The sequence below is a fragment of the Rutidosis leptorrhynchoides genome, chromosome 11 (assembly GCF_046630445.1).
Source record: "Rutidosis leptorrhynchoides isolate AG116_Rl617_1_P2 chromosome 11, CSIRO_AGI_Rlap_v1, whole genome shotgun sequence".
Classification (NCBI taxonomy): Eukaryota; Viridiplantae; Streptophyta; class Magnoliopsida; order Asterales; family Asteraceae; genus Rutidosis; species Rutidosis leptorrhynchoides.
This window is the reverse complement of record NC_092343.1, coordinates 129930627-129943876: the sequence shown is the minus strand read 5'-3', so window position 1 is coordinate 129943876 and position 13250 is coordinate 129930627. Positions and strand designations below refer to the sequence as shown.

At 33.9% G+C, this 13250-nt stretch overlaps 1 protein-coding gene across 1 annotated transcript; it reads right to left on the bottom strand.

Moving 5' to 3' along the window:
- Nucleotides 1-236: 236 nt before the first annotated feature.
- LOC139874943 (disease resistance protein RUN1-like) lies at nucleotides 237-6488 on the bottom strand. The gene is made up of 6 exons (XM_071862332.1): nucleotides 5967-6488; nucleotides 3286-4429; nucleotides 2846-3157; nucleotides 1501-2749; nucleotides 1040-1104; nucleotides 237-428 (listed from the first exon to the last, which is right to left on the bottom strand). Exons 1-6 carry the CDS (start codon nucleotides 6485-6487, stop codon nucleotides 237-239), a joined length of 3483 nt encoding a protein of 1160 aa, XP_071718433.1. The 5' UTR covers nucleotide 6488.
- Nucleotides 6489-13250: the final 6762 nt, after the last annotated feature.

The following is a 13250-nucleotide window of genomic DNA, read 5'->3' as shown; positions in this document are numbered from 1 at the left end:
TATGTTCTAACAACTTTCACAACATAAATAGTCAACGTGACCTAGTAATTCTAACCATCTAATAATCAAATGCAACCACAATCAAGTTCAAAGTGATTGTCACCATGTGACATCTAGAATCAAAATCAAATGGCCTGATCAAAAGGGATCAACAAACGATGGAAACGGTCTATACAATTTCATAAGGAGATGGGATAAATTTTGAATCTTCTTTTTTTGTGGTGTCTTGGGGTTGATTAATCTATTCCTAAGCATTTAAGAAATGCTTGTTTTGCAAGCCCAAAAAAATGACATGGATGGTGAGTAGATGTTTCAAATATCATGTTTGTTGTGGACGATTCCTCTGTATGCCGAGCATCTGGTTTGTTTGTTCTTTGTACACCTTCACTTGTGCTCGTCCCACTCTCTTTTATTTCATTTTCTGTCACCTGAAAATATCATCAAGTACCACTCCATCAATCAATTCATTCATTCTCGTGTATAAAGACTGCTAAAAAAGTTGCAATAAGTTTTGGAGCAAATAGAATTTTAGTAAGCAATACAAAATATTATGCTAAAACTGCGTATTTTCTGGAATAATATGTTCACAATTTATAAAATATTCGAAGAATTTCATCATACAAAGGTTCAGTAACACATTTCATCGAGCACTTAATCTGCATGTTATAAGGTAACAAAGAATTTGCTTCAAAGTGAAAATTGACTTCAAAATTAACTAATCTTTCAACTACACAAACAATTAGCTATGAATTGGATGATGACCCCAAATTCAAAAAAAAAAAAAAAAAAAAATTACATGAAATTACCTATTGCAACATAACTCTACTCTCCAACAATGCAATGCTTTTGAAGTTGCTAACTCCTTTTATTCCGTAACATCATTTGCAAAGTAAAAACTTTTTTTGGATTAACTTGAGTATTCGACCCGCTTTGCAATTTATAAAATTTGATTTAAACATATTTCGGTTTTGTTTGTCTATGCAATCCTTTGAGATATTATTTAGAGAGAATTGAAGTGTTTGGATGTTAGAAATCGTACCTCAATCGCTGGATCATGTAAGTTGGACTTCTTGGGGGAGAAAGCCTTAAACAACACTTCTTGATCTAATGTAAAAAAATAGTATATACAAAAATAGATTCATCATTAGCTGTTGGCTCAGGACACAAGTAAAATAATGAGATGAATCATATCTTTCTTCTTCTTTTTTACTTTTTAAATACAAGACAATAAATAGATATTAATTTAATAAAAATGAAATATACCTATATATTTGGCGTTGCTTGCAAATAAATGACGAATATCAGGATGAAGAGTTGCAGGTATCTGTTGGGAATTGTAGTGAAAACGGTTAGAATATAGCACATACTCTCCGGTGGTTAACTGAAAATGGGAGAGATCACCGCCAATTATATGATTCCATGATTTGTAATAACCCAACGCACCATCATCATCATCATCATCATCATCATCATCATGTTCTTCTTCTTCTTCCTTAATACTTCCATCATCATACACAAAACTTATCCCACACTCCAGTGTAGGATCTTCCCCATCAACTCTCCATGTTAACATGTTAATAGTGACGTGGTCACCAGGTTCCATGTCATTCTTTGTAAACATCCAGTGGCTTATATATATTGAATACTCCCCAGGTAGAAAGGTATGTGGACCCATATAATGAATGTACATCCAAGTGCAGTTCCTTGTTATATTACTAATTTTGATCATTGGCATCTTTAACTTTATATCTGGATCGGTAAACAGAACACAACACATGTTCAATCCTGTTAGGTTTTTGTTAGGAGATGAAGGGATGGTAAATGATATTGATGGCCCATTCTCCCTTATATCACTAATCCAATTCGGCATCTCTTTACCTTCATATATTGTGCTGAATATCCCAAATTCGTAGTACATCGTGCACTTGTATATAGTGTAATCTAAATTACTCCACCTCAAAGCACATAATACTCTTTTTTCAACATCCTCCATTGGCTGGACTTTTAGTGCACCTTCAATTACCATGGGCAAAGAACTTGAAGGATAACAACTAGTCATACTAAACAACATTGGGGTCATTTCTGGATTAAACACAACTTTTTTCAACACTTGACAAGCTTCAGTCCTAAGACCTGTTAAGGTAGGTGGAGGATGTTTGACTGATGTCAGCTTGAAACACGCAATCATACCAAGTATTTTAAGCCTAGGAAGGGTACTCACACAACTCGGCATTGAAACAATTGGATTCATGTCTAAATGTAATTCCTTCAACATAGATAGGCTACTCAAGTCTACGGGAAATGATTCATTAGTTAAATTGTTATTTTTCAGTGACAACGTTACTAATGAATATGGAAAAGAAACTTCAAAGAAGTTCAAGTTTCGTCGTGTAGCCAGCACAATGGAAGACGAAGATGTTTGTGAGTTTACACTAATGTTATTAAGGTTGAGCATCTCTAGTGAATCCATATCCCTACTCTCAATTTGAGACTCACCAAAAATACAACCATCTAGCACTAGTGTTTTAACCTTCTCCAACTTTTTTAACAGAAGCTTTTCAAGCTTGGTGCAGTAACTTAGATCAAGGAAGACAAGCTCAGAACATAGCTCAATTGATTCACAAATCTCAATCAAACTTATGCAATATGTAGCCGTTAACCTCTCGAGTTTATAAAATTTGGAAAAATCACCCAAACTACGAAGCTGTTTGCAGAAACTCACATCAAGGATCTTTAATGATCCAAGCAACTGCAAGAATGTGTATAAATAATAAGTAAAACTACTAGAGTGATTCAACATGAGAAAACTTTTAAATTAAAATTGTGTATCACTCTAACTTCTTACAGGTGGCTGTGGATTAATAGAACACATGTTGAAAGATGTGATACTGCTATAAGACAAGTCAAGAGCAACTAGTTTCTTCATTGGAAAGCCTGAAGGTAGAGACTCTAAAGGGAACCATTGCATGCACAACCATCTTAATTTCTTAGGAAATTTTTCATAAGACCCTTCAAGTTGCACATTGTTAAGTTGTAGTAGCATTAGCTTATCCATCCTACTTAATGCATCTGTTTCCAGCTTAAATAATGATTTGTGTAACTTTCCTTTTTGAATTATATTAATGTCAAGGCTGAGGCCTTTGATATTTTCCGTACCCTAAGAATAATGGAACAAAAAAAATGTATATAATTAATATAAGTGTTACATACGTACATGATAAAAAAATCAAAATAATTTTCAATACTAGTATTTATATATAAAAGCATGTATGGCCTTTTACGTACCGTCTTGTTTTTCAACACTTTGTATGAATCTGTATGACGCCATAATCTACTACGCTCCTCGGGATTCTCAGATTCATCATCTACGACATGTATTCCCATCTCATGAATTAATGAATGCATCGTTAACTCGGCATTCCTTCCAATATCAAGAAGACATCTGTCAATGAGATGACTTATCCCAATTGTGGCGTTTAAATCACATGCATTTAATATTGTTTCAGTAATATCTCTCTTCATTCCAACAAAAAAACAAGCAATATACTTAAATAATTCCTTGTCATTTTTGTGCAACTTGTCGAAGATCTTTTTCAAGATATCCTTTATATCAAAAAGAGCTTCTTCTTCCCCTTTTTTTAGCCCATTAATGCATGCTTCCCAGTAAGCAACACTTTTTTGATGCAGATAGTTTCCCAATAATTTAAGAGCCATCGGATGTCCTCCACAATACTTCACAACATCTTTTGAAACCTCCATATAGCCAACTTTGGGTTCTTCACACTTGAATGCATGAAGAAATAGAAGTTTTTGCGATGCATCTTCATCTAACCTTTCAAGTCTGTGCTCTATAGGCTTGTGCTCTATTGTCTTAGGCTTAACTTGCAGGTTAAATAGTGCATAACGCTCTGTGAACGAGGCGTTCTTGGCTGTTATTATGATTTTGCTTCCTGGATGATGATCTTTGTTTCCTAGTAACTCATTTAACTGATTGACATTATCAATATCATCAAGAACTAGAAATACCTTTTTACGGGATAATGCACTTTCAATATGTGAGGTGTAATCAGAAACACGATCAACATGAACTGGACTTGTTTTAAGAACGCTGCCAAGAAGCTGTTTCTGTAAACCAAGCATTCCATTAAATTGAGCACAACTCAAACTGATTTTTTCAAGAAAGCAACTTGCGTCAAATTTATGACGATGTAACTTGTAGACGTGATTTGCTACAGATGTCTTTCCGATCCCACTCATGCCGGAAATAGTAAGAATGTCAACCCTATGTGAGGAAACATCTTTCAACCATGAAGTTAAGAAATCAATGGAATCATCCATCCCAACAAGTAGTGGCAGAGAACTACTTATAGTTCCATCTAATTTGCGGTAGATGTCCTCGATGATTTCTTTTATAAACTTCACTTCTGGCCTGAAAAAAGTAGTAAATAGTAAAAGAGGCAACTATTAGGGAAACAAGATCATCCGTGTATCTTGGATAGTTATTGTATTATCTCCTATATCATTGCGTTGTATAGTTAGAAGTTATCTCTTATATATATATATATATATATATATATATATATATATATATAGGGTGAGGATCCATGGAGAACCAAAGGTAGTAGAGAACCCATGGAACTCGTGCAGATTGAGTCAATCAGCTGCAGAATTTTTTTTTTTTTTTTTTTTTTTTTTTTTTTTTTTTTTTGCAGATTGACTTTTTTTTCTGTGCAGATTGACTTTTTTTTTGTGTGCAGATTGACTTTTTTTTTCTATGCAGATTGACTTTTTTTTGCAGATTGACTTTTTTTTCTATGCAGATTGACTTTTTTTTTGTGAAGATTGACGTTTTTTTGCCTTTTTTTTTTTTTTGCAGATTGACTGTTTTTCTGTGCAGATTGACTTTTTTTTTGTGCAGATTGAGTCAATCTGCGTTTTTTTTTTTTTGCAATTTTTTTTTTTTTCAGATCGACTTTTTTTTTCTGGGCAGATTGATTTTTTTTTGTGCAGATTGAGTCAGACTTTTTTTTTCCCTGTGCAGATTGACTGTTTTTTTTTTGCAGATTTTTTTTTTTTTTTTTTTTTTTTTTTCAGATCGACTTTTGTTTTTTTCATAGATTGAAGCTCAATCTCCACATAGATTGAAGTTCAATCTATGAGTTCTATGGGTTCTCTACATACTCTAGTTCTCTAGGGATCCTTTTAATATATATATATATATATATATATATATATATATATATATATATATATATATAGTGGTAGCATGAAGGGGGAAGTAACTAATCGGGGGAAGCAATTTTTTTTTTCTTTTTTTGAAAAAACTTTGTGCACGAAGATTATAGATTGGATGAAAATATGAACATTTAATAAAGACACTTTGTGATAAATGTTTTTATTTTGGCGGGGAAAACGCTCGAAGAAGTAATATATAACAATTATCGTGTTATTCGAGCGTATGTTTGAATTCAAAATTTTTTTTTTCTTTCAAATTTAGCTCGATTTAAAGTTTATTGTTTAGGGTTGTGGGTTCAGAGACAAAACCCTAAATCCTAAACTCTAAACCTTAAACTCTAAATCGTTCGTGTTAAAAACTCAATCTACACCATAAATCTAAACCCTAAACCCTAAATTCTAACCCTAAAGCTAATTTGAAGAAAATTGATGTAGAACATCATGTTCTAGCTTGTTCTACATGATGTTCTACAAAAACTTGTAGAACACTTAAATGCTCGAACATGCCCATTTTTGCTCGACCGTGCCCATTTTTGCTCGACAACGGGGTCCCATGATTTTCACCCAAAAAAAGTTGTCATTTGATACTTCCACAATATATATATATATATATATATATATATATATATATATATATATATATATATATATATATACACACGATAACCAAAAATTTAGTTGTAAATATCGATTAGAGAACTAACAACTTCAAAATTCAAAAAAGTTGTTACCTGTCCTTTGCATCAAGCCCTTTTAAATCAGCAACTTTTGTTAGTGCTTCCTTCCACTTTTCTATCTTTTTAGCTAACACACTTTTTTTCCCCAAATCTGACTCTGCTTCCATCTTCTTTTTATGCTCATCCATTGCAACTTTGAAGCTATTTTGTTGCTTCCTTAAATCAGTGGGCTCCACATGATAGAAGATCGGGATAACAATCTGGCCGCAGGTCTTATGTTGCTCAAGGATCAATACGAGTTCATCTAGACACCACGTTGACGAAGCATAATTCTTAGACAACACGATAACAGAAGCCCGGGATGCTTTGATAGCATCCTCTAATTCCGGTTTCAAATATAACCCGGTATGAATCTCTTCGTTGTCCAAAAAGGTTTTGAGATTAGCACCCACAAGGGCATTCTGGAGGTGATCAGTGAAGTTATTACGGGTATCAGCACCTCGAAAACTTAGAAAAACATCATACTTTTGATTACCAGATGAAGATGATTCCGAAATTTCAGTGAGGATAACCATTAGTGAAATGTAAAAGGTATTAGTGATTTATGAGATGACTAAGAGTCCTACTATTTGGACATTTTTCTTATTATTCATCAACATCTCACATCATCTGTGTAAAAACCTGACCCCTCTCTCCTCCTCCACCATTTCCCCCTTCATTATTCTTAAAAATTGTACAGTGTGCATAAACACTTGTACATAGTGCTTAAAGGGTTGTATATAGTCCTTAAAACTTGTACTTGTACGTTATGCTTAAGAGTTGTATATAGTACTTGAAACTTAACTCTGCATAAACACTTGTACATAGTGCTTAAAGGGTTGTATATGGTGACGGAGGTGGTGACTGAAGTTGTGATGGAGGTGGTGACGGAGGCGTGGCGTAGGTGGTGACAGAGGTGTGGAGGAGGTGGTGATGGAGGTCGTAGCCGGGGTGCGGTGGTAGTGGTCGACGGAGTGCGGCGGTGGTGGTGGTTGAAAGAGATTCAAAATAATGGCAGATGAAGTTATAAAATGTGATGAATGACAAAAGGAAATTGAAGATTCCTGTATTGGGTTGGAGTGATAATAAAGAAAGAGGGTGGTGACTAAATTTTAGATAATTATAAAATGATGACAACTAGTAAAAGTGACCCGCGCGATGTCGCGGGGTCTTTCGGGTCGCATATCATAGCTGACATAAAAATCGTTTTGCTACGGTTGTGTTTAGATACACGAGGTTAGTACCTAGTATACATAATGGTCTGTTTTTTTGAAAAACGACCGTTTCGCGTATAGTTAGTTGCGTTAGGTTCGTAAGATTATTTCGAGTTGAATGGTGGCGTCGGAAAATTTTAACGCGCGTCGAGCGAGGAGATATGTCCGTTAAAAATTTGGGTGGAATTTATCAATTAAATTGGCGATTTGACGGTTCACACCCCTCTTTCGGGGTTTGAAATTGCATATTGTTCAAAGTTTGGGGGGATTTTTTTTTTTTTTTTTTTTGGCGTTGTCGTTGGTTTTCGGAATTTGGCCAAAACGACCAAATCTCTCATGAGATTTAGTACATAAGGGTAATAATGTATTTTTATTTTTATTGTAGAAAAAAAAAAAATAGAATGCACGGTGTCCGATTAGCAAACAGTGCTGGTCCAAATAAATAAACCCGATGAGTAAACAAGTAGATATGGTTTGTATTAGATTCTCCCAAAAAAAAGGAATACCTTTCCACGAGGAACTTTTTTTTTTTTTTTTAAAAAAAAATGAATATTACATAACAAATCTTTTTCTCAGAAAGAGAAAAAAAAAACACGATACAAGGCTCGAAAACAGTAAACTAAACCATTCATTATACCCCGAACAACAATTAACTAAACCCGAGACCAGCCGAGCGCCAACAAATAGTACGCCTGACAAACTACAAAGATGACAGTAAACCAGAAAGAGAAAAATCTAACAATGGAAACATCCAATTAAACTAACAAACCAAGTCAAACCCCTTGGCCGGTGATGTTTATGTCAACGTCATTGTCCGCACAAGCCTTGAAGGAGAAAGTGGTTCCATCATCGGTGATAGAACCCGACAGAGGAGAATTGAAACAGTACTTTCTAAACTCCTCGAAAAAAACCCTTTCATCAACGAACGTTCCGAACCCGAACCCACATGAGGAATTTGCTTGGAAACTTACAAAAGTAATAATGTCACTTGATTTAACACGTTGTGTCCTTTTCATGAGGAAGTTGTTAGGAAACTTACAAAAATTATCATTTTTCAAATAAAGTACCTTTTCAACCAGTCTTATGTGCGCTTATGGTTCCTGAGTTCTTTCTTGGGTCAAAAGGTATGGAATCTCATCATAATCCAAATTTACTCGACATATATAGTATAAAAATTATTATCATTATTATATTATACTTTTTTATACTTTACAGTTTTACCTTTATTTTTTTATCAATATTTTTATCTTACATACATACAATACGGGTATAAATAGATTTTATCTCTTTATTCTTATCTATTTTAAAAGTAAACAATTAGTTTGAGACATTTTAAAAATGAATAATGAACAACGAATATGGAAGGAAAAAAAAGTAGGAAGGCGGCGATGGATGGTCCTTTTCTCTCTACTGAAGGACACACAAAACATCAAGAAGGCGACGATGGCTATGGCGAATGGGTTAAGGTCACAAGGAGGAGAAACAAAACTCAACCTACAACAAAGGTGAATCATCAATTCAGACTTAGGGTTCCAAGCGGTGTGCCGGTGACTAATTTTTATTTTACCAACTTTCCAGAAAAATGGGGCCATGAACTCCTCAAACAATTGTTCAGTAAGTTTGGGAAGGTTGTGGATATCTTCATTGCACAGAAAAGATCGCAACTTGGTAAGAAGTTTGGGTTTGTTAGTTTTGCTGGGGAACCTTTGGAGCTTGAAGAAAAATTATCTGAAGTTTTTGTGGGAAAAATTATCTAAAGTATGGGTTTGTTAGCTAAACTAGCAGATCGAGGACAATATCAAAAGACAATATCAAAAGATCATTGGAAAGCTTATTTATCTTTCTCATACTCGCTCTGACATATGCAGTAGGTGTCGTTAGCGAGTTCATGCATCAACCTCAATTACATCACATGGAAGCAGTCCGGAGAATCATCAAATACCTTAAACTCTTAAAGGCACAGTCGGACATGGCTTTATATTCAAAAACAAAGGTCACCTAAACAACCAAATATACTCAGATGCGGGTTGGGGAGGTGAAAAAGGAGATCGAAAATCCACATCGGGCTATTTCACATTAGTCGGAGGAAACCTAGTTACTTGGAGAAGCAAGAAGCAAAAAGTTGTGGCACTTTCAAGTGCCGAAGCAGAGGTTAGATGGATAGCACGAGGAGTGCAAGAAGCATTATGGATCCGAAAGTTACTAATAGAGATCGGACACCAGAAGACTCAACCATGATCATGAGTGACAATGAAGCAGCAATCGCCATCTCAGAGAACCCAGTTCAACATGATCGAACAAAACATGTTAAAATCGATAGACACTTCATCAAGGAAAAACTGGAAGCCGAAGTCGTCTCACTTCCATTTGTTGGATCAAAAGACCAACTAGCAGATATCCTCACAAAGGCCATCAACGGAAGTCTCTTCAACGAATTATTAAACAAGTTGAATATTGAGAATCCCACTATTCAACTTATGGTAATTAAACAATACACCTACATAAACCGTCTCAAATCAATACCACAATAAGATGCTGGAACACGTGACACCTCACAACTTTTTTAAACCATTTGTTGTAGAATTCATAAATTTGTTCATATCAAGTATTAAACGCTTAAGTAACTACGACTGAATTGGCCGGAAAAGAGGTCAAAACGAGTTTTTAGTAATATTTTTGTTATTAGTATTTGAAAACGAAATGAAGATTGTTTGTTATTTATTATATGTGATATTACTTGGTACGTAGTAATAATTTAATTTCAATGATAAGAGAATTATGATCTAAATTATATAAAAAAGAGTAATAATTTACGATGAAGTAAGAAAGTATACATATGTGTATGTATGTGTCGCATAAGAAGGAGATCAAGAAGATTGAGGGGGTGTTTGGCTTAGCGCTTTGAAAAATGATTATGCGTTTTAAATAATTATAATCAAATAATCAGCTGTATCAAAACGTAATTTAGTTTAATGGTGTTTGGATTTGATTAGGTTGTTTGATATCGCAATAATTAAATAATTGATTTTTTAAGTGTTTGGAATATCAGATTATTTGATAACTTATCATGTAAAATTACTAAAAGGGGTATTCCTTTTAAATAATAAATATACATATACATATCGATATGTAATAAAACATTTTGTAATTTAAGTAGCATACGGCATACATATATTAGTAAAAACGTGTATGTACATTTTACTATTAAAAGAGAATATAAAACAAAAAATAAATTAATTAATGGGTGCAGTAAGCTTTTGGTGTGGCAATATGTAGTGGGTAAAATTGCCACGTAGCATAAGGCATGAGCCTTTGAGGGTACTTAAGTAAATTGACAAGAAATAGATAATGCGTTTTGGTTGCAGTAAGGCCTATGTCACTGTTTCAAAACAGCGATTTGAGGCAATTAAAACGCAGAAAAGCAAGTTTAATTTTTTCTTCCCAAACACTGAAAAAAAATTATTCACGTCTTGCAATTGCAATAATTAAAAAATTACCCTCAAATCGCTAAGCCAAACACCCCCTGAGTAAATATTTTGTTGTAGATTGTTGCTAACAATAAATAACAGCTTGGTTATAGTATAATAGGATGATTAATAATAATATTCTTATACGAGTATGATGAATACGTATTTTTCCAATTCAATATGCTCTGAAAAGTGTTTTAACAAAAACTTTGTATTTTTTATTAATTTTTTTTTTCCTTTTCAGTTAAATTAAATTAATTAATGACTATTATTTATAAATTCGTCTATCCTTCCTTTAAATTTTTCCATTTCAATATGCTCTGAAAAGTGTTTTAACAAAAAAGTATGTATTTTTTATTTTAATACAATTTTTTTTCTTTTCACTTAAATTAAATTAAATATTTCTAGGGTAGATGTCGCATGTGCGTAATGTTGTTGTTAAATTAAATTTAATAATGAATACTGTATTATTTATAGATTCGTCTATCTTTTCATTAAAAAAACTGAGAATAAATATGAGGATAGAATACATCTATATGGTGAAAAAATAGTACTCCGTACTAGCTATATATATTTCAGAAAATTAAAACCATAATTCAGGCAATTGCCACAGACCTTTCAAATATGTTTTAGCATATCCTTTTGTTAATTACCAGGATCATCAACATTGACAGTCTAAAGTATCAATATTGACCTTGACATTGTAAATTGTAAAGTGTCAGTATAAGAAACTCGATAATGGTTACGAAACATGGAACATATAAATCATCTAAAGGGTTAACTTGTGGAGATTTACACGAGACATGTGGAAGTGGTTCAAAAAGCTCTACATGCAGAAATGGAGAAAGAAGAAGTAGATGTTGTACATAATATGGAAGACAAGGATGAAGAAGTTGAATCGTTCATCGAGGTCACGGTTGTTGGTGTGGAAGATGATGGTCTTGGTGTAACTGTTAAAGTGAACGACGAAGCTTTGGATCAAAGTATTAAGTTATATGAACATTGACAGTGTAACTGTTGAAGGCGGAAGTGAAACATTGTTCGGACATGAATGGCGGTATTTGTAACCTTGCCCCTTCAAGCGCAAGCGCATGTAACGATCGGCAAAAATTGTTGCATCTCAGGAAGGTTTCGAGAGGGGGGGGGGGGGGGGGGGGGGGGGGGGGGGGGGGGGTGATGAATTTGATTTATGTTCTTGTATGGTTGCTTTAGTTTGTTTCGGTGGCGTGATTGTTTCTCTCTCGAAAGGGCTTGGTTGTAGATACCTTGTCGCTCGTTAGGTTTTAGAGTTTGTTTTCTAGTCCTAAGTCCGCATGATTCGGTTGTTTGTATCTTGTTCAGTTCTTTCATTTTCTAGTGAAAGAGCTTTCGCTATAAAATTTTCCTTATTTTTGCCAAAACTAAAAAATAAATCGATTTAATTGCAAATCAAAAGAGTACCAATATGAACATTTTATTTAGTCATAAAACGAAGGTGAAATACCTATAAAATATAGAGAACCCATTTCATAAAAGTGATCTTAAATTCTTGACCTACACGACACATGCTGACTTTGATCCAACTTTTTAGGCGTTTTTGAGCGACTTTGGGACAAGCTAGTCCTCAAACCGACACGTGGGCCGACTCAGCCGACTTTAACAACAATGATATTTAGGCTACCAAAAACCAACAGAATTATCAAATGATATTGAACTATGACATGTACACACAACTTAAATTTGAGATTTATAATATCAGTTATCAATTATAGGCAGCTTAACACCAACAAAAATAACAAAAGATATAGAATAACTATGACATGTACACACAGATGATGATCAAATCAATCATTTCTCTTTTGAAAATAAAACAGGTATACTGAAAGTTCTACTCACATTTTGGTCATCAATCAAGTGAACCCTGCAGCTTGCACCACACAAATTTCTTCACAATTCAACAGTCCCAACATACGAGGATAATCAACATTGACATTGTAAACTATCAATATAAGAAACTCAAGAGTCATGACCCATTATAATTATGTGACCCATCAATGGGTTGTTTTGCAGACTTGTGATCCACAGGTTAAATGTGTACATTTTGACCCATGACCCATTATGACTATATGGGCTGTTTTACATGACCCATTGATACATAACATGTCAATTCCAAAAACCTTTCAATTGTAAAGTGAACATAAAAAACTCCCACAATGAAGGGAAAAAAAAACTGAAAACAGGTAGGTCTATGTCAAAACAGATAAAACCTTATTCGCCCATTATACAACCCACTGATCATGCCACAGTAACACTTACGAGGTTCAGGTTGTTTTATGATATTATCACAAACTTTGGCGACTGTCACCCAATTTGGAGATTACCTTAAACATATGAAGGTTCAAAGTTAATCACCTAAAAGTCTATAACATTAACAGAAAATATCTCTACTTGATGATATAGAAAAGATTCTGTAAATAATTGAAATATGACCAGTGTCTTATATAACTTCATAAGAAAGGAGGTATTTGTTACCCAGATGAGATATTTTCTTACGGTACCAGTACACATATAGTTGCAAGACATTACTTAAATTTGGAGTTTAAAAAACTTGAACTAAATCATGCCAAAAAACTTGAACT